This window comes from Gigantopelta aegis, chromosome 15 (assembly GCF_016097555.1).
Source record: "Gigantopelta aegis isolate Gae_Host chromosome 15, Gae_host_genome, whole genome shotgun sequence".
Taxonomy (NCBI): domain Eukaryota; kingdom Metazoa; phylum Mollusca; class Gastropoda; order Neomphalida; family Peltospiridae; genus Gigantopelta; species Gigantopelta aegis.
Genome location: NC_054713.1, coordinates 37,550,016 through 37,573,003, shown reverse-complemented (window position 1 = coordinate 37,573,003; position 22,988 = coordinate 37,550,016). Strand labels below are relative to the sequence as shown.

General features: G+C 36.9%; 1 protein-coding gene across 4 annotated transcripts in view; it reads left to right on the top strand.

Annotated features, from left to right (window-relative positions):
* The first annotated feature begins 235 nt into the window (after positions 1–235).
* The window catches only part of LOC121390201, a 28,797-nt gene continuing 6,044 nt past the window's right edge, over positions 236–22,988 (top strand). Inside the window, exons 1-16 of one of the 4 annotated variants that reach the window (XM_041521967.1) lie at positions 236–491; positions 1,162–1,242; positions 1,507–1,563; positions 2,570–2,696; positions 3,733–3,822; positions 5,622–5,809; positions 8,191–8,239; positions 12,386–12,515; positions 14,445–14,563; positions 15,506–15,653; positions 16,483–16,977; positions 18,496–18,794; positions 19,240–19,352; positions 20,303–20,407; positions 21,048–21,220; positions 22,295–22,351. In XM_041521967.1, the coding sequence (XP_041377901.1) occupies positions 1,173–1,242; positions 1,507–1,563; positions 2,570–2,696; positions 3,733–3,822; positions 5,622–5,809; positions 8,191–8,239; positions 12,386–12,515; positions 14,445–14,563; positions 15,506–15,653; positions 16,483–16,977; positions 18,496–18,794; positions 19,240–19,352; positions 20,303–20,407; positions 21,048–21,220; positions 22,295–22,351 (2,220 nt within the window). In that variant the 5' untranslated portion in view covers positions 236–491; positions 1,162–1,172. Of the gene's footprint in view, positions 492–1,049; positions 1,243–1,506; positions 1,564–2,569; positions 2,697–3,732; positions 3,823–5,621; positions 5,810–8,190; positions 8,240–12,385; positions 12,516–14,444; positions 14,564–15,505; positions 15,654–16,482; positions 16,978–18,495; positions 18,795–19,239; positions 19,353–20,302; positions 20,408–21,047; positions 21,221–22,294; positions 22,352–22,988 lie in introns of those variants that run through there. The other 3 variants (XM_041521965.1, XM_041521968.1, XM_041521966.1) reach the window with 3 other exon arrangements.

Below are 22,988 nucleotides of genomic sequence, written 5' to 3'. Positions count from 1 at the left end.
TTTGTTAATTGGTTGCAATCTATTTTGTTTTACGTATCGTAGCTGAAAAATATAGAATAGTATTTCCGTAAATATTGTATTCGTGTTTTTGTTGTTAGGTGAACGAAGTTTGGGATGTCGATGGTAAATCGAGTGGACGTTTTCCTGCTTTGGCTGAACGCAGACCAGTTATTTGCCCTTGGTATTTACGTGTACGTTCAAAGTTATCTCCCTTTTATAAAACTGCAGACGACACTGGAAATGTAAACTGCTACATACGCGCAAACATCACCTTATTCTACATTGGTAGAAACAAGACGACGCCGTATATTGATTTAGTTTAGTAAACTATGTTCAGGATATTGTTATTAACATGACAGGTTTTGATTTTAAAGATATATAGGCCTAGAGTTTGTCTACTTTTACGTTATCCTCAAGTCAATATCGATATTCGCGAATTTAATTATATTTTGTTAGCGATTGGCTATGATTCGTTATGAAACATTAAAAAGGTATTTGGAAAGGAAAGAGATATTTGATTAACGATATGTTAACACATTTTAACCAACTGCTTTTTTTTTCTTCTTTTTTTTGGGGGGGGGGGGGGGGGGGGGGGGGGGAACAATGTTAGAGAGAGATTCAATTTCAATTCAATTCAATTTATTGCATAATACCAAACAAATGGTGTCAGCAAACAGAACAACAAAAACCCCCACACCAAAACTTGAAAACAACAACATACAACATCAATAATAACAACAATTAATAATAATAGAGAGGACAGGAGGGAGGAAGAAAGACTGACAGGGAGGGAGAGAAAGACTGAGAGGGAGAGAGAAAGGCAGAGGGAGGGAGAGAAAGCGAGGGAGGGAGACAAAAAGAGGGAGGGAGAGAAAAACAAATAGGGAGGGAAAGAGAAAGACAGACAGGGAGGGAGAGATAGGGAGGGAGGGAAAGGAGAAAGATATTGATGGAGGGAGAGAAAAAGAGAAATACAGACAGGGAGGGATGAAGAGAAAAAGACAGCGAGAGAAAGACAGATATGGAGGAGGGAGAGAAAGAGACTCAGAGGGGGTGAGGAAGAGAAGGGGAACCGCTGCCACCACCCTAAATATTAAAATAATTTTGCCAGTTTCAATGATGTTAATGTATATATAATTATAATATATAATGTAGTTACAGGTTTAGTAGCCATGGCAACATGTGGTGATCTCACTGTGTTTTATGGGGCCAATGAACTGGACAAGCTCATTCAAAATTTTGGTAAGTTTAATATTTCTAGAGCAACATGTATCAACCCGAACTGATTATGTCTAATCTTTGTAAAAATGAGAGCAGTGCACTATTTTGCATATTTGATTTTTTTTAAAATGTAGTATCTATTTTAGGGGGAGGGGAGGGGCCAAATTAATATGAATAATATATATTTTTAATTTCCAACAGATCATAATGTTATGTTATAGTCATTTGAATGTGGGGTTTTTTCCTTCTTTAATAAAATGAAATATAATTTTGTTTTTGTTTCAGAGTTTGAAAACCAGCAGTATGTGAAGTTAATAGAAAAAGAAAATCAATTAATAGAAGGTAAATTTTGATTAGCAATATTTCTAGTCAATTCGCGATCTCTGAAACGAGCATAGCGAATCGCAAATGTTCCCCAAGGCCATAATTGGTGTATGTCCAATAAAATAATTATGTGGTTACAGGAATAACTATCTGCTTACATGTGAATACTATCTATTATTTGTTAAAAAATATTTTTTACATCACATAATATATCTACATGTATGTGACCACTTTTCCCCCTATACATGTCTGTCTATATTTTGCATAATATTCTTTTTTTTATATATTAATTAATATAATAATAATTAATAAATATTAATTTGGCTGAAAGTTGGACATTTTTTATCGTCATGTATACACCTATAAAGATATGTAACAGATACATAATCTCCACTGAGAGGATTCGAACCAGGTACTCTGAGTCCTGAGTCATACCAACAGAGAGTGTGGAAATTCCGACTAGCTACTGCTAGGGTCTTCCCGAGTACTCGAGTACTTGGGCATGGGCGAGTAAGGCAAGACTCGCGTCCATTCACAGGACTCTTAGTACCTGTACAAGGAATAGCACCCTCATTTAATTATATTTTTTACGTCATTTTTCCATATGCTTGCCACGGGTTACATCATAGGGTTATGAGACATGGAGGGAAAACAAAAATTGAATGTGTAAAATGCAATACAAAGGCTTGATTTGGCATCCACGTTCAGCGCTGGAATTCAGATGCATAATGCTATATTATTTTATTCCTTAGTCTCATTATCATCGTGTGTATGTGTTGGGAACTCTGGTCCGGATCAAGTTTGACCCCCAAGTACTCGAGTCCAATATTTTGAACTCGTGGAGGCCCTAGCTACTGCTAGTATTAAAATATTTATTTCCCATTATAGGTACATGCATGCATATAGAATACTTTAAAAGTTTGAATCCATATAGATTTTAAAAAAAAATTCATAAATTTTTCTAAGTATTGTATGGATTTTTATTAAATATCAGTCTATATTGTAACTGCATTTCTTAATTTAGCTTTAGAAAAGGAAGAAGCTGAGAAAAGATCAGAAATCTTGCGTTTTCAAGAGGAAACCTCTAGACTCGATGAAGACACAAAGAAAGCTCATAAGCAGTTTACACACAACCGAGACCACTGTGAAAGGTGAGAGCATGCAATATAGACGTCTAAGAATTGAACATTTGCGTAATCCATTTGTGGGTTATGCAAAGATAAATTCAGGAAATCCATTTTCCTTTTACTTATCCCGTTATACCAATATAAATGATGTCATAAATTTAATGCTCAAATGAAAAAATAGGATATGCTAAATTAGATTTGTGTGAATGAAATGATCATTCTAACAATTGAAGAGGCCTAAAATACTGTATATTTGTCAGATCATTCTACCTTAGCTGATAATGATGAAGAGACACATTTTCAGAGAAGAAAGCCCTTCTTCTGTTCGAGTCCTTGTTCTTTGATAAAGGCAGGATCTTGTTCAGTCAGTAGAGTACTTGTCTAAGGTGCTTGGCTTATAGCATGGAAACCCCTCGGCAGACCAATTCTCTGTTACGGTTTTTTGCTATCCCAACCAGTGCCACATTACTTGTATATGGAAAAATGTACCGTGCTCCAACATTCAGAGTCATTAAGAAAACAAACTTTTAATTCTTTTCTCCTTAATACAAATTTCACAAACCTCCTACATGCAAAGTTTTTCCTGCAAACTTTTCCAGACATTTCTTTTTCTAACGCTATTTTAATCTTTGATAATTATGTATATAACATTATACTTGCAAGTGCGGGACGTAGTCCAATAGTAAAGTGCTTGCTTGATGTGTGGTCGGTTTTGGATTGATCCCGCCAGTGGATCCATTGGGCCATTTCTCACTCTAGTTAGTACACCACAACTGGTATATCAAAGACCTTGGTATCTGCAACCTTGTCTGTGGGATGGTGCATATAAAAGATCCCTTGCTACAAATGAAAAAATGTAGCAGGTTTCCTCTCTGAGACTAGGTAAAAAATTACCAAATGTTTGACATCCAATAGCTGATGATTAATAAATCAATGAGCTCTAGTGGTGTTGACAAAACAAACTTCTTTTTTACCGGTAATATACTTACAAAGAAAAGTATTTATGTATATTTAATTTTTATGATCATGGAGTTAGACTTTACGTTGTTTTGTTTGACAGTCTTAAGAAGACAGGCGTTGTATTAACGGAACATGATTTAGCTCTCAATCGGAAACTCAACTCACTCAAATGCAGTGGTGAAGCAGAGAAGTAAGAAATCTTTTTGAGGGTTGTTGTTCAGTATGTGAACTTTAAAGGGACATTCCTGAGTTTGCTGCATTGTAAGATGTTTCCGAGTAATAAAATAGTTCTACGATTAAACTTACATATTGAATATATTTTCTTGTTTGGAATATCAGTGTCTGTATATTCAATGTGTTTCTGGTCGTCTTAATATTTGTAAGAAGCCCAAATTGGATTTTGTCATCAAATAATTTCGTACGTACGAAAAAAAACCTTTTAAGAAATAAAATGAAATTTAACCTAGTACAAATATTAGAACGATCAGAAACACGTTTAATATACAGCCACTAATATTTTATGCAGAAAAATATAGTTGATATGTAATTACAATCGTTATAAAGTATCTGTTAGTCCACAACATCTTAAAAATTGCAGCAAACTCAGGAATGTCCCTTTAAGAAAAGTGATTATTAGATATTACCATATTACATTAACATACTTCTTGAAGCTAACCGTAAAAGAGTGGCTAGAACATAGACCAGTGGTTAAGAGCTTGCCTGATGCATGGTTACTCTAGTTGGTCACGCTTGCCGGTCACCCTGTTGATGGTCTTATTTGGCTATTTCTCATTCCAGCCAGTGCACCACGACTGGTATACCAAATGCTGTGGTATGTGCTATCCTGTCTGCTGTGGGATAGTGCATATAAAAGATCCTTTGCTACTAATGGAAAAATGTTGCAGGTTTCCTCAAAGACTATATGTCAGAATTACCAAATGTTTGACAGCCAACAGCTGATGATTAATAAACCAGCACTCTAGAGGTGTTGTTAAACAAAACAAACTAACCTATTTTAATATGTATCTTAAAATTTATCATAAAATTACTTAAAGCAATATAATCTACAGAAATGCCATCAGATGATTTGCACAAACACCTTTAGCAAATTATTTTTATTACTTATGATTTAAATTTAGTCCAACAGATGTTACTCAGTTTTGTGAAAATATAATAATGCATAAGATTGTTTTGGTAGCTAATAAATAATGCATGTGCTGTAATACAGTACCAAAACCACGTGTGCAAATGCTATTTGCAAATTCTATTTACAACATAATCTAATTAACATGACAGAAGTTATATAGAGGATACTCCCCAAGTGTCTTGTGATATCATAATTTATCAGCACAAGTTGATAAAAGTATGAAAACCGAGGCTTAGCCTAATTGCTGCGAATTTTTATACTTTTATCAACGAGTGTTGATAAATTATGATATTACAAGACACGAGGGGGGTATTCTGTTTATCATCCATTATCATTTTTTCATTTGCGACAATTGTAAACAATGTCATTAATGTGGGTTGAATGTCACTATATTTGGCAGCGGTAGACTCGTTAACTAGCAGAACGACAGTGGCATGACATCGCTAATGATAGATTTAGTGCTGAAACATACACAGTAATGTAACAAAATATTGTCTTGTGGTTAAAATTTGACCAATCAAGATTATAAGAAGCAATATCTCCTAGGAGAATATCGCAGGTGATATCGCAAATTTAGTGCCAGCAATATCTTCTACAAAAGACTTTAATGGGTGATAATTAATTTTATGCTGCTGTAGTATTATCTAAGGGGACAGAGAAATAATGTCCTGAAATAATACCAGACCAAACAACTATATGTACATGTATGTAACTTTTCTTCTTTTTTTTCCTCTTTTTTTTTTTGCAAATTCTATTTACTACCTTATATACAGTTCTATATGAATTGTCATAGAGTTATTTAATATTATTACTTTATTATAAAAATAATAATTGTTGTTTAGGCAGGAAAGAAAGAATGTTCTGAAGCAATACCAAACGGTCTACTTGGACTATGAACGCAAGTACAAGTCGTTTCCTAGAGTGAAGAAATACCTTGCTCTACAAGAAAAAATTGCTGAACGTGAGAAGGTCCTCACTCAGGACGAAGAGACTTTGAAAAATCTTCAACAGCAGATTGAAGAAGCACGAGGTAAAATTATTATTGATATTATCGATAGATCAATTGTTTGTTTTGTTTAACGACACCACTGAAGCACTGATTAATAGTGTATTAGATTGATGATGTAAACTACACCAAAATATTTATTTATTGTTCCATATTTACAAAAAACCACAAATAAACGTCACTGTATACAAGAAAGTCACATGACATGCTGTCAAAGTTGAAGGTTGCCAAACATGGATTTTACACATTAGAACATTCGTTTAATAGTGTGTGAATCCACCCCTGGCGCGAATACACTCGACACATCGTTGCCTCATGCTGTTGATCAGACATCTGAAGAACTCTTGGGGAATGGCCTGCCACTCTGCCATAAGAAGTTGACCCAAATCATGAAGGTTGGCCGGAGGGGCATGGTTATCCCGAACTCTCCTGCCTAATTCGTCCCAGGCGTTCTCTATTGGGGCCAAGTCAGGCGAATATGCTGACCAATCCATCCTGGTGATACCTTGTTGTCTGAGAAAGTCCGTTACCACCCTGGCGCGGTGGGGTCTGGCATTGTCATCCTGCAGAACTGCCCCGCCGCCAATCTGCTGAAGGCCTGGGAGAACCAACGGCCGGATAATCTCATTCAGATAGCGGATTCCATTCAGATTGCCATCCACCACATAGAGGGGGGTCCTGTGGTGGATAGAGATGCCACCCCACACCATGACGCTGCCACCACCGAACCGGTGACGTTGTCTAACGTTAACGTCAGCGAAGCGCTCCCCAGGACGTCTGTAGACACGAACCCGACCGTCGTTGAACTGGAGACTAAACCTGGACTCATCAGTGAACATCACTCGACCCCACTGAATACGTTGCCACTGCAGATGAAGCGTGCACCAGTGACGTCTGGCCGTTCTGTGACGTGGTAGGAGTGGTGGTCGAACAGCCTGGCAACGGCAGCGTAGATTATTGGCTCTCAGGCGATTGCGTATGGTTTGATCAGACACTCGAGTTCCAGTCGCAGTCCGCAGATTGTCACGTAATCGTCGTGCAGTGGTTGTGCGTTGACGTAGAGCCATATTGGTGATGTAGCGGTCCTCTCTATTTGTAGTGCTTCGGGGTCTTCCCGAACGTGGACGATTTCGAACAGAATTCGTTGCTTGGTACCGTTGCCACAGTCGGCCAACGACACTCTGACTGACACCAAGTCTCAGAGCAACATTTCTTTGTATATTGCCATCCTGAAGCCAAGCAATAGCCCTTCCTCGATCTTCGATAGTCAGTTGAAGTCGTACCATTGTCGAATTTGGAGTGTGCACCGTACACGAATGCAAGCTCCAATTATACGGAAATTCAGCATTGGGAACATGGAATACACGTGCAAAGCGTGCAAATGAAGCGCTTTGTGAAAAAGCAAGTTATGGGCACTTAGCTGACCTTTCGCTTTCGCCCTAATTTACGTGCAAATGTAAGCATGTTTTCGCCATTAGAACTAGTCGACAGTGTCAATGACAGTGGATTTTAATTCATTTATGGGTTGCTTAGACCCACTTTCGTCAAAATGGAACAATACCATGCGTGACATTATGGTCTAGCTAATATAATTGACATTCAGAAAATAATGTCGAAAATATCGTCTGACCCTTAAATTCTTTTGAGTAGTATATATATAAGTTTGACTGAAACTGTTTACTCTGTGATACATAAGTTAACTGCAAGTGCAAGCACCGTAAATATATTTAAATTTATTTTAAACTTGTTTTTCTTTAGGATATGTAAGTAATAGAATACTCATTGTTTAAAAATGTATCCAACTCAATTTCACTAGTTAGATATACAGTGAAACTCCTCTAAACCAGACACCCATTGGACCCAATAATAAGTCCAATTTCAAGGGATATCCATTTAAGAAAGGTTCTGTTTTGTACGGATATTTAAAAATGGACCATGAAAAACATCCAGTTTTGAGGGAATTCTGGTTTACAAATGGTCCAGTTATGAGTGGTTTCACTATTTTAAAACATATGATTGTGAGATAAATGGTATCTAAGGGCCACTGAAAGGGCTAGAACATATGAATTTTACCTACAACAATTTAAAATTGTTTATGCCATTGCTCATAGGACTTTTGAACCTGCCTACAGCCATCTGCTATGAGACCATTTTTTATTTACCTTAAAATTACAGACAAGATGATAGTGGTTGACTGTATTATAATATTAAAGTACATAATGCAAATTATCATACATCGTACCTGTACTGATATACTCACAGTAATTTCTATAATTTAGTCTGTTGTCAGTCCGAAACTCTGATAGCTTAATTGACTTCTTAACTTCAATCCATTGTTATGATTCGTAACAGATCAATAACACTATATAGTGTTTTTTTTTTTTTTTTTTTTTTTTTTACTACAGGAAACGATGACATAAACTTCAACGATTTAAAAGAATTTATCATCAAGCTGTATCCCTTTTGTATTTATGTAACCCAGTTTTCATTTGCGCATAAATTGTTTACACCAATTTATTTTCAATTCTTACAGTACCTATTAACAGGCAAGACAATATATACATTGTACCATGGTGTTTAATGTCATGAGTTAAGTTGTTGCATGGATAATAACCCTATGCATAGGGTCAGTAAAAGGAACTGATTTTGAGACCTACTGATTCTCAGGCAAGAAGCTTGTCTATACCATCTGTTTGTCCATCCGTCTGTCCATGTCTATCCATCCGCCCATCCATCCATCCATCCATCTATCCACATCCATCCGTCCATCCATCCATCCATCCATCCATCCATCCATCCATCCATCCATCCACATCCATCCACATCCATCCATCCATCCATCCATCCATCAATCCATCAATCCACACCTATCCATCCATCCACACCCATCCATCCATCTGTCCACATCCATCCATCCATCCATCCATTCACATCTATCCATCCCTCCATCCATCCATCCATCCATCCACATCCATCCACATCTATCCATCCATCCATCCATCCATCCATCCATCCACATCCATCCATCAATCAATCCATCCATCCATCCATCCACATCCACCCACATCCATCCACATCCATCCATCCATCCATCCATCCATTCATCCATTCACATCCATCCATCCATCCACATCCATCCATCCATCCACATCTATCCATCCATCCATCCATCCACATCTATCCATCCATCCATCCATCCATCCACATCCATCCATCCATCCATCCATCCATCCATCCATCCATCCATCCATTCACATCCATCCATTCACATCCATCCATCCATCCATCCATCCATCCATCCAACCATCCATCTATCCATCCATCCATCCATCCATCCATCCTCATCCGTCCATCCATCAATCCACACATATCCATCCATCCACACCCATCCATCCATCTGTCCACATCCATCCATCCATCCATCCATTTACATCTATCCATCCATCCATCCATTTATCCACATCCATCCATCCATCCATCCATCCACATCTATCCATCCATCCATCCATCCATCCATCCACATCCATCCACATCCATCCATCCATCCATTCACATCCATCCATCCATCCATCCATCCATCCATTCACATCCATCCATTCATCCATCCAACCACATCCATCCATCCATCCATCCATCCACATCCATCTATCCATCTGTCCATTTGTCCATCCATCCTGGCTGACCTACTAGAGGATTTTATTGTTACAGATATTTGTTTGCAACGTAAATATAAGCTTCCTTAACAAGCTAAATTAAAAAATTACATCTGTCCATGTCTATCCATCCATCCATCCATCCATCCATCCATCCATCCATCCATCCACATCCATCCACATCCATCCATCCATCAATCCATCAATCCACACCTATCCATCCATCCACACCCATCCATCCATCTGTCTACATCCATCTGTCTACATCCATCCATCCATCTGTCCACATCCATCCATCCATTCACATCTATCCATCCATCCATCCATCCATCCATCCATCCATCCATCCATCCATCCATCCATCCATCCATCCATCCATCCACATCCATCCACATCCATCCATCCATCCATCCATCCATCAATCCATCAATCCACACCTATCCATCCATCCACACCCATCCATCCATCTGTCCACATCCATCCATCCATCCATCCATTCACATCTATCCATCCCTCCATCCATCCATCCATCCATCCACATCCATCCACATCTATCCATCCATCCATCCATCCATCCATCCATCCATCCACATCCATCCATCAATCAATCCATCCATCCATCCATCCACATCCACCCACATCCATCCACATCCATCCATCCATCCATCCATCCATTCATCCATTCACATCCATCCATCCATCCACATCCATCCATCCATCCACATCTATCCATCCATCCATCCATCCACATCTATCCATCCATCCATCCATCCACATCCATCCATCCATCCATCCATCCATCCATCCATCCATCCATCCATCCATTCACATCCATCCATTCACATCCATCCATCCATCCATCCATCCATCCATCCAACCATCCATCTATCCATCCATCCATCCATCCATCCATCCTCATCCGTCCATCCATCAATCCACACATATCCATCCATCCACACCCATCCATCCATCTGTCCACATCCATCCATCCATCCATCCATTTACATCTATCCATCCATCCATCCATTTATCCACATCCATCCATCCATCCATCCATCCACATCTATCCATCCATCCATCCATCCATCCATCCACATCCATCCACATCCATCCATCCATCCATTCACATCCATCCATCCATCCATCCATCCATCCATCCATTCACATCCATCCATTCATCCATCCAACCACATCCATCCATCCATCCATCCATCCACATCCATCTATCCATCTGTCCATTTGTCCATCCATCCTGGCTGACCTACTAGAGGATTTTATTGTTACAGATATTTGTTTGCAACGTAAATATAAGCTTCCTTAACAAGCTAAATTAAAAAATTACATCTATCCATGTCTATCCATCCATCCATCCATCCATCCATCCATCCATCCACATCCATCCACATCCATCCATCCATCAATCCATCAATCCACACCTATCCATCCATCCACACCCATCCATCCATCTGTCTACATCCATCTGTCTACATCCATCCATCCATCTGTCCACATCCATCCATCCATTCACATCTATCCATCCCTCCATCCATCCATCCATCCATCCACATCCATCCACATCCATCCATCCATCCATCCATCCATCCATCCATCCACATCCATCAATCAATCAATCCATCCATCCATCCATCCACATCCACCCACATCCATCCATCCATCCATTCACATCCATCCATCCATCCACATCCATCCATCCATCCATCCACATCTATCCATCCATCCATCCACATCTATCCATCCATCCATCCATCCATCCATCCATCCATCCACATCCATCAATCAATCAATCCATCCATCCATCCATCCACATCCACCCACATCCATCCACCCATCCATTCACATCCATCCATCCATCCATCCACATCCATCCATCCATCCACATCTATCCATCCATCCATCCATCCACATCTATCCATCCATCCACATCCATCCACATCCATCCATCCATCCATCCATCCATTCACATCCATCCATTCACATCCATCCATCCATCCATCCATCCATCCATCCATCCACATCCATCCATCCATCCATCCATCCATCCATCCATCACATCCATCCATCCTCATCCGTCCATCCATCAATCCACACATATCCATCCATCCACACCCATCCATCCATCTGTCCACATCCATCCATCCATCCATTTACATCTATCCATCCATCCATCCATTTATCCACATCCAACAATCCATCCATCCACATCTATTCATCCATCCATCCATCCACATCCATCCACATCCATCCATCCATCCATTCACATCCATCCATCCATCCATCCATCCATCCATCCATCCATCCATCCATTCACATCCATCCATTCATCCATCCAACCACATCCATCCATCCATCCATCCACATCCATCTATCCATCTGTCCATTTGTCCATCCATCCTGGCTGACCTACTAGAGGATTTTATTGTTACAGATATTTGTTTGCAACGTAAATATAAGCTTCCTTAACAAGCTAAATTAAAAAATTACATCTGTCCATGTCTATCCATCCGCCCATCCATCCATCCATCTATCCACATCCATCCATCCATCTATCCACATCCATCCATCCATCCGTCCATCCATCCATCCATCCATCCATCCATCCATCCATCCACATCCATCCACATCCATCCATCCATCAATCCATCAATCCACACCTATCCATCCATCCACACCCATCCATCCATCTGTCTACATCCATCCATCCATCTGTCCACATCCATCCATCCATCCATCCATCCATCCATCCATCCATCCAATCACATCCATCCATTCATCCATCCAACCACATCCATCCATCCATCCATCCACATCCATCTATCCATCTGTCCATTTGTCCATCCATCCTGGCTGACCTACTAGAGGATTTTATTGCTACAGATATTTGTTTGCAACGTAAATATAAGCTTCCTTAACAAGCTAAATTAAAAAGTGTACAACTAAAAGTGGATTCTGAAAAAGTTCTTTCACAAATAAAACTTTACCTGGATGAGAAAAGCAATCTAGAAAAAGAATTGGCTGAAATTCGAGAAAAAGAGTCACAGAATGTGGATCAAACACAGGTGAGAACTTTATAAATCATTCATTAGTCAGACGGGGCATGATATAGCTCAGTGGTAAAGCGCTCGCTTGATGCATGGTCGGATTGGGATTGATCCCCGTCGGTGGGCCTATTGGGCTATTTCTCATTCCAGCCAGTGCACCACAACTGGTATATCATAGGCTGTGATATGTGCTATCCTGTCTGTGGGATGGTGCATATAAAACATCTCTTGCTATTAATGGAAAAATGTAGCGGGTTTCCTCTATGATTATGTCAAAATTACCAAATGTTTGACATCCAATAGTTGATGATTAATAAATCAGTCTGCTCTAGTGGTGTCGTTAAACAAAACAATCTTGTTTTCATTAGTCACATGACGGATATGTCCATTGCATTAACTGATGCCACTTCAACTGTATTTATCTAGGCAGGGACCATTTTGTTCAGAATCATGTCCCGATTAGCTACAATGTATGCAAGTTTCAGGGATTGCTACACAATCGTAAATGGTAAATAATAGTTTGTATTCAATTTTCAATCAATTGACCACTATTTTTTAAAACAAAATATTCCCTGCTAGGTTGTGAAAGCATGGTTTTCCTCTATTCATAAATGAAATCAATCTTGAAATCAATAGACATATAGTGTCACTGTCATGCAAGAGGTAGCCTTTCCAGTAATTACAATTTTATTTTTTTGTATTGAAAGTTAGCAGCAGGTTTGAAACATCTCAAATCCTCTCTACAAAAAACAACAAACAAAAACCCTATAAAACAATAACACACAAACAAACAAATAAACAAAATATCACACCATAGAAAACCCACCTTTCCGTTTAACTTATTTTTGTGCTTATATCCAATTAAGTTTCAAGGACACTGTCCTGGGCACACACATGAGCTATCTGGGCTGTCTATCCAAGACAGTTGGTTAGTTGTTAGTGGTTAGTGAAAGAGAAGAGGGTGTAGTGGTCTTACGCCTATGGTCCTACCCATTGAGTTGCTAAAACTCGCTCTGGGAACCATGTACCTACCGGCCTTATTTCCGGTGGCTTAACCACGACGCCACCGAGGCCGGTGAAGACCCACCAAACTGTAGGTTCTCAATCCCCTCAACAGTTAAATGTAAGCATTTCTGGCACATTCATTTGCATTATGTTAGACTAATTAGATATAATTACGAATAATTGGCTCACAGTCAGGCAAAATTAATTTTATCATGTCAATTTTAACTTGTACAAACACATAGCTAAGTCTTAACTGGTTTAAGAAACCTAACAACATTGTTATCTGAATGTATGAGCCAATAGACTTACTGTGTTTCAATAATTTACAATAAAATAATTACACTTGACATTTTAACTACTGCCATTAATGTTGTAACTCATTGCCTTAACATGTAAAAGGCAAAAAACGAAAAACAAAACAAACACATGTGAGAAAATCCTCAATGGGAATAAATGGGTTTCGGAATACTTTTAACATTTAATTTAGAATTACACTATGTGTGGTTGGTATATTTGAATTAACCGGATCATAAAAATAGGATCTAAATGCAATTATATAGAAGTTCATATCTACTGTGAGTTATCATTTATTTTTAAATTTACATGTACGTGTATGTTCTAAATGAATGTTGTCAGGTGACTGATAAAAATTATTAACATGGAAGGAACATAAATGTGATAATAACTGATACTGAATGTAATATTTTATTTGTTATCTTATTCTGATTTTTTTCTCTATTTAAAATCATCTTTTTCTCTCATACTTATACGTGTACATTATATAGAAATGAATAATGATTCCAAATATAGTTCATGTTTGTCAAGCTATGATGACAACATGTTTAATAATGACAATATCATTGGTTATTATTAGTGTTAAATTGTACCCCCCCAAAAGTATGTTCTTTTAGTGAGACATTAATAAATATGTTGTTATTGAAGGAGTTGTGTGAAAGAACGGAGGCCGTCACAATGCGTGATGAAAGTTCAGAGTCAGTTTCAACAAAACTACACAAGGCCTGTACACCTATGGAAGACACCAGTGACGACTCCATAAACAGGTGGAAATTACATTTTAAAATTTTAATTTAGCAGTCTCTTAATAATAATATTTTCTCTGTATTGTATTTCCAGGTGTGTGTTTTTGTGGATGGACGTACAGTTGCATTAAAGAGACATGTTCAATTCTACGCCATTACGGACTGACAAATGAGTCAAACAACTCCATATACCAAAATATATCTACATAATGCAAACATTACTTTCTTTAATTTTTATTAGTCCCCTACCAGTCCAACAGGAGTACTATAGGTTTCATTTCCGTCCTTCTGTCTGTCCCACGTATAGTTTTCCAGACTTTTTCACTATACCTAAAGATATTGAGCTGATATTTTGTGTATAGTTTTACCATGTATTTAGGAGATAATTTTTTTTATTGAATTACATGTTTTGGGTGTTACAGATCATGTGTGACTTTCATGAAAGACTTATGGCCCTTGAACTTAGGAGATTCAAAAATGTGGTTTTAAAACTTTTTCTTCACAATTCCTCAAGATATTGAGGTGGCATTTTGTGTAGTTTTACCATGTACTTAGGAGATGAACAAATTGGATTGAATTACATGTTTGGGGTGTTTGCCTTCCCTATAAACATAAATCATGAGAGGAAACCTTGACAAACTTGATTTGAAAATGTGTGGACTTATTAAATTTTTCATATGGCAAACCAAATCACACAAAATAAATCTCTTATTAACCAAAGCCGGCTGTAACTTTAGCATGATTCCATGATTACTTGTGTGAATCCCAAATTTAAAGTCAGAAGTGTAAAATTATGAGAAGGAATCCTAAAATAGCTTCATCACATAGATTTAACATGTCTAGCAGAAACTGAAAAAGAAAAAATTCCAAAAATTCAATGCCTGCAAAGTATTTGTTATATCAGTTTTTTGTGATTTTTTTTTCTTTACGAAACATATCCTGTATTATTGTTTTGGATGACAGACGGAGGAGCGGTGATCAAGCTTGTGTGGAAGTTGAAATGCTTGACGGGGATTCATCAGTTAACAATCCTATGATGACAACGCCATCTCGGAGTGTTCCTGTCTCAGTAAGGTCGCAGCCTGATCACAGACAACAAATACCTGTCAAGGTAGGCTTAATTCACATCAGATACAAATATAAAGTGTTCACTTATTTAAAACAAGTGTTTGCTTGAGATGCTTGCGTCGCAGGATCGAACCATGTCGGTGGATCATTCAACTGATTGGGGCTTTTTCTTGTTCCAACCACATGCACCACAACTGGTCAAAGGCAGTGGTGTGTGCTTTCCTGTCAGTGGATATAAAAGATCCCTTGCATATAAAAGATCTACCACTTTTTACTGGATATTGTGATGTCGGTGCTGTCAATGTTTTATAATAAAACATTCCAAGTTAAATTCAGTTGTATGTTTTTGTGAGGTAATGTTTGCTAAACATACTAGTCTTACGTTGGACAAGCAGTCTCCTGCTTTGAAATGTAATCATCTTTACTCTTATTAACAAAAGAAAAGAAAAGAAACCGCCTCACTACTCCCGCCCCCAAAAAGAATTTGTCCCTGAAAACATTCCAAGTAATATACTGAACTTCATTGAAAACACTACCCAATTTTCAGTTGTCATTGCTATCACATGTGTGAGGTTGCTGTAAAACATATAATTAATTAATAACCCTCATCTTCGCGTACAATTTTGGGGTTATTTATTGCTCACCAAAATGTATCCAGTTATAAATACAAAATCAGTTATATATATATTCTTTCTTTTCATATCCTTTATACAACTATAAATCTGACTGATGTGTTTTAAAGGGAGTTCATTATATTTAATTCAGACATCTATATCACATTTTAAATTTTAAAAAGCACAATATAAAATGTCATGATCAAAAAGTTTCGCAAAATGTGTGACATAGTAAACACTTTATTTCTTCCCCCACAGACCACAGATTTTCAGCTTTCAGTTCAATCCCATGATGGAGTATATAAGGGCTACTTGAATAAAAACCAGAACAACATGAATACAGGAATAACACCGAACATAGCAAACAGGTTTCCTCTACTTGAGAATCTTCAAATAACTGCTCGACAACAGACATCTAATTTTCGACGACAGACAACCGATATTCAACAACAGACACCTAGTGTTCAACAACAGACAGCCAGTGTTCGACAACAGACAACCGATATTCAACAACAGACCACCGATTCTCAACAACAGACAACTGCTATTCAACAACAGACCACCAATATTCAACAACAGACCAACAATATTCAACAACAGACCAACAATATTCGACAACAGACCAATGATATTCGACAACAGACCAATGATATTCGACAACTTAGTCCACAGATCCCAGCTTTGACTTGCAGAGAAGGTAGACAAATGCCAACGCTGGTTGTTCCTAGACCCATGGCTCCTGGCCCTTCACAGGTACATTTCTGTTACTTTATTTCTTTTATATGTATGAGGCTTATGTTAAAGTTACACAATTGTACAGAGCAGGTTTCTACAATTTTTATAATATCCACTAGCCATGGGATCAGCGATTTTGAATATTCACTAGCCACGATTAAAACTTTTTCACTAGCCCTACTTTACTTTAAGTTAATACAGTTTTATTAATAGTAATAATGTTGCCTATAGGGTGTATAGTACCAAATCAAATCCCATAGACGACAATAGTAACATATGTGGCTAAAACTCCTACCTGCAACGTATCAACCGACATAAACGCCACGGATATAAATACTACCACCCCTCACACTTAAAGTGAATCAGAAACAAATGGGGGTCAAGCTGCTCGTTTCTGAGATAACGGGTAGCGTCTATGACTACCCTAGTTCCGCACAGAATTCGAGTACTTTTTTTCACAGGTACCCCATACATGTGTCAAGCACAAGGCAACTTGACACATTGGTACTAGATGAAATAAAATTGCATATTTTTTTTACCCACATAAAACTATTATTTTTTACAACCAACACACTCACATTTATAACCAAATACAGGACTTGTGGTGTTCACTTCTCTATCAAAAGTTGGGTGCACCTCGAACTTTGACCCAGCCGGAAATTATTTGGTTTAGTACTACCTATAGAGGGAGATAGACCTTAAAAACACTAAGATTGGGGCTTGCGGGTGGGGTCAGGATATTCATATTTACAAAATATACTTAAATGTAGTATTTGACCCAAAAAAATTCACTAACCGTCGGGCATGGCAATGGTAGTTATTTACTAGCCCAACATTGAATATCACTAGCCATGGGAGTGGTGCTAACATAATCTAGAATCCCTGCAGTGTTTAGGTTTCACCCAAAACTTTATTTGAGTAATATAGGGGTTCTGTGAATAAAATTGGACAATCAAATAAAGGTAGCAGAATTGAGGCTATTTAACAAATTGTATTTATCAGATTTTCAAAGGAGCTTTTTTTCTTCTTTTTTTCCATTTACTAATGAACTAGATTCAACAAATTAAAATTAATTCACATTTAGCACTTGAAGGTGACAAACAATCCAATACTCATAGGATAAAATATGTAAATTGTGACATCAGTTTCATATAAACCATATTCATAATTTAACAAAAAACATCAGTGGTATAGGTTCCGATTGGTTAATAGGCAATGCTTATATTAAGACTTAAAAAAAAAAAAATTAAGACATTGAGCAGATGTTCAACTTGCACATAAGTATGTTTGAAAGTTCTAACTGTTCGGTAGTTTTCATTTTAATTCTCAGAATATCTTCAGAAACATTCTGTTTTTAATCCAGCATTCAAGATAAAACCCAGCAGACATCAGCAACCGTTTTTCAACCCTCAATTCTCATTATAACCCAACATTCAAAAATATCTTTAGAGATAACAATTGAATAATTTATAGTACAGATGTGTATATTTTTTAAATATTTTTATTAGTAAATGTTTATATATTTATTTTATTTAGAAAACGTTTCAAAACTACAAATCAATGCCAGCACCAGTTCCCAGACTTATTCACCCATTTGTAGTGCCAAGAAGTGAACCTCAAAGTCCATTAACAAAAGCACAACTCGTGACCACCCCAGTAACACCAAGACCAGTTTCTACTGCTTCGTCTGGTCTACAGACGAAACCTGCAGAGTGCGAACCTCATACGAGAGTTCCTTCGCTAGGAAACCAACGAAGATTTTCTTCTCCATCTACGTTTTTTCAGCCACCATCTACTGAGAAACCAAATGCCCAAGAGTCTCAAACAAACTCCAGGTAATTAATAAGAAACATTCACATTTTAAAAGTGTTTCCATAATTAATTGTTTTCTTTCAAAACAGTTATTAAATAGTGGCCATTATAACTGATAACTAATTAGTAGCAACTGTTTTTTGGTCGGTGATTTTGTTTCTTCCAAAGATGGGATGTTGTTTCACAGCCTTTGATTTGTACCTGTAAAATTACTTTGAGTGTATAATAAGTTAAAATGTTTAAGAGTGTAGCTACATGTAGCTAGCATATTAGTATTATTTTTTAAAAATTTTAAATTTTCTTTAGGTTAGTGATATTGAATTTCATGTTATTAAATAATAGTGTCTCCATATTGCACTGTGTGGGAGGGTGATTAGATAAGTCTGTAATAAAAACCCAATCCCCTGAAAAAAAACCTTTTAATTAGTATAATTTTTTTTATTACGATTAAATTTTTAATCACAACAGCACACCTCTACCAAGATTCCTGTTGCCAGCTTTGCCAGACTATTTAACTAATTTGTCATCAAAACAATCACCATCAAGTCCAATGGTAGCTTCTCCAATACAGATACAGAAAGGTTCGTAAATACATCACATGCAAATATATGTAGGCAGTTAAACAAACAGACAGTGCAAATTAGGAGTTTTGACTAAGTTGTTGATCACAGACCAATTCAGAAAACATTAATTTCCAGAATTTCCTGTATTTGTAAACACGTCATAAACTATTAAAGTAACTGTCGTAATAATAAAATAATGAAAATGTAGAATCACGTTTTCCTCGGCGTTTCTAAACAATTATATTTAAAATTGGATTGGGTTATTTGTTAATGGACAATCCAAACTGTTGATAGTGGATGCATGTGAATTAATTAATGTGGCTTCTGGGTTTATACAGGGTTTTTTACATCCGTGCTGTAGTTGATACATTTGTTTTTACTGGGTGATGTTAAAATTAATTTGTTTGTTTGTTCATTTGTTTGCTCACTCACTTATCAATCCATCCATTCATTCACTAATAGATCCATTCTTTCATACATTCATTCAGTCAGTCAGTCATTCAGTCATTCATTCATTCATTCATTCATTTCTGTTTGAATTTTACTAACATCAATGCAAGATGTTAAATTCATGAAATGGTAGATCAATACATATTATGTACCTGAAATTAATAACATTAATAATCACAAATATTAAAAAATAGTCTTTATATAATACTTTGAACCCTGAGTGAGTGCTCCACAAGGCTCAATGGGTAGGTGTAAACCACTTGCACCGACCAGTGATCCACAACTGGTTCAACAAAGGCCATGGTTTGTGCTATCCTGCCTGTGGGAAGCGCAAATAAAAGATCCCTTGCTGCTAATCGGAAAGAGTAGCCCATGAAATGGCAACAGCGGGTTTCATCTCAAAATCTGTGTGGTCCTTAACCATATGTCTGATGCCATATAACCGTAAATGTGTCGTTAAATAAAACATTTCTATCTTATATAATACTTTGTGTACTTGCAAACTGGATCATTTACAGAAGTGCAGCAGGAATGGGGCTCGTCTCAAAAGACTACAAAGACAGCGCCTTCAAAAAGTCTTACTTCTAAAAGGATGTCTTATACTGAAGATGAATATACTCACGGTCAGTTTATATGTGAATGCATGTTTGCTTTTATAACTGGGAAGGCATATGTTTTAGTGGGTTTTTAATTTTTGTTATTTTTTATATTCAGTATAATATATTTTTGGGGAAATAATTCATTCTTGCCTTAGGTTGCTTCAGTTAACTTTTCTCTGACAAAAATAGCTTTCAAAACTCTATTTGACAGTCTAGTTTAGGTTTTTTTTTTTTTTTATAATTCAGCAGCATTGCTTGATGGTAAATTTAATTACATAATACATACATGCAAGGCTGTGAATTTAGCTGGATTCCATGCCTCTGTGAATCCCAGATTTCAGGTAAGAAACATAAGATTGAGATGCAATCTCAAAGTACATTGGTTACATAATGTTTATGATTCCATTGATTGATTGGAAACATATTTTATTGAATAAACAACAATAGGATTGGGCACATGTTTGCCAACTTACTGGATCCTCTCCTACCATTGGTCTTGTGAAAAAAAGAAGAAGAAAAAAAAACATTCGCAAATTCAATGCCTGCACATTATATTTAAAAATTTATATTTCAAAATTTATATTTCAATTTCTGCATTATGTTTAACAATTCACTGTACTAATAATTAAGCTTCCCAGTGTCAGTTATTCTTGCTGTGTTGCAGAATACTCTGTACCCAAGACTCCAAAGCCTGTTCCGAGCAGCAGTAACGAATCATCTTCAAGTCCGTTTGATCTTCAGAAACATCGTCAGCAGCTGGAGAACCTGAAATCTAAATCACCAGGAGGTCCTACTTTTACCAGCAGACCAATGTTTGAATGTGAAATAGGACAAATGGTAGATGTCATATACTCTATACTTCTTTTATGGCGGGACGTAGGCCAGTGGTGAAGTGGTCACTTGACGCGTGGTTGGTCTAGGATCGATCCCCACCAGTGGGCATATTGGGCTTTTTCTCATTCTAGCCCATGCACCACGACTGGTATATCTTGTCTGGGATGGTGCATATAAAAGATCCCTTGCTACTAATGGAAAAATGTAGCAGGTTTCCTCTCTAAAACTATATGTCAAAATTACCAAATAGTTGACATCCAATATCTGATTAATAAATCAATGTGCTGTAGTGTTGTTGATAAACAACAACTTTTAACTACACTTCTTATTGCTGTAATATTTTTTTTGGGGGGGAGCAAGATATGATGACAAGATAAAAAAAATTGTCATAGCTATACTAGGTAGGATATTCAATAAAATAACGTGTGATGTTTTTCAAATGACATACTTTGATAACTTTTCAAATTAGCTGACAGTTAATCAGGTCACAGGATTGTTTATTGACATATACATTTAAGTAATGGAACCACAGTAAACAAAGAAACATGCATGGCTGTATAATGTTCCTTCAGTGACGCTCCAGAACTGACGGATCCATTCAAAGTCATCAAAAAACAAACAAACACACACAACAATTAAGCTACATGTATTCTGTGTAGTATTCCATAGCCAAAAAAGATCAACAAATGTTGCATGAAAATACACATCATTTCATGTCAATATAATTACCCCACTGTTGAGAATTGCTGTGACCTTTATTGGCCAGTAATTTAACAACTCTGAATTTAACAATTCAATGATTAATGAATATAGTTTGTTAGGTGGCTATCAGTATTGAATTTGTGTTTTGATTTTGGATTATGAAATATTAACATTTTGTTGGTATTCTTTTATAAAACCTAAATCTAATTCTAACCTGTAACTCCAATAAAAATAATAATAACCCCAATAAAAATATTCATAACGAAATAAAATAATTTTGTTGATAAACATTTTGTTAATGGTGAATGTAAGGAACTCTTGTCAAGACATACCTGTATATCTCTTTACACACAGACAAAATGTATTTTATTTCAGGACACTGATCAAGATGCAGAACCAGCATCGTTTTTTCAACCCTTTTGCAAAGACACGGTATAGTATCTGTAGTATATTATATGTAGTATATCATGTAGTATGTCATATAACTAGTATATGATATATTATGTAGTATGTCGTATATGTAGTATATGATATACCAGATGGAGAATTCTGTGCTTCGGATAATCCCAGATTTTGGGTCTGAAATGTAAGATTATGTGGCAGAACTCCTAAATCTCTATTTTAAATCAGTTTACGATTCCAGTGGGATCTTTTAAAAACATTCCCAAATTCAATGCCTGTATACACATGGATATATCTATAGTCCATCCCATCTTCCTACAAAAATGTTTTTTGTAAATAATTTCAGTTAGGAGATAACCTTATGGAGTTTTTAGATTTGCAGGTGTTATTGTCTATTTGATCCTGCAAATGTCATTTTTGACTGAAGGCGTTAGCCTGAGGTAAAAAATGAAACATTTGCGGGCATCAAATAGACAGTAACACCCGCAAATCTAAAAACTCCATATGGTTTTGTGCATTGTAAACTGAATCGTTTTTCTATGGAATTAACTGTGTATTTGGTATTTTTTGAAAAAACATACCTGGCTACAATCTAACTGTAGACCCTTGAACTGTCAAATTTTAATTGCTAATGACGTCACTTTCTAAAGACGTTATTAGCTTTCTG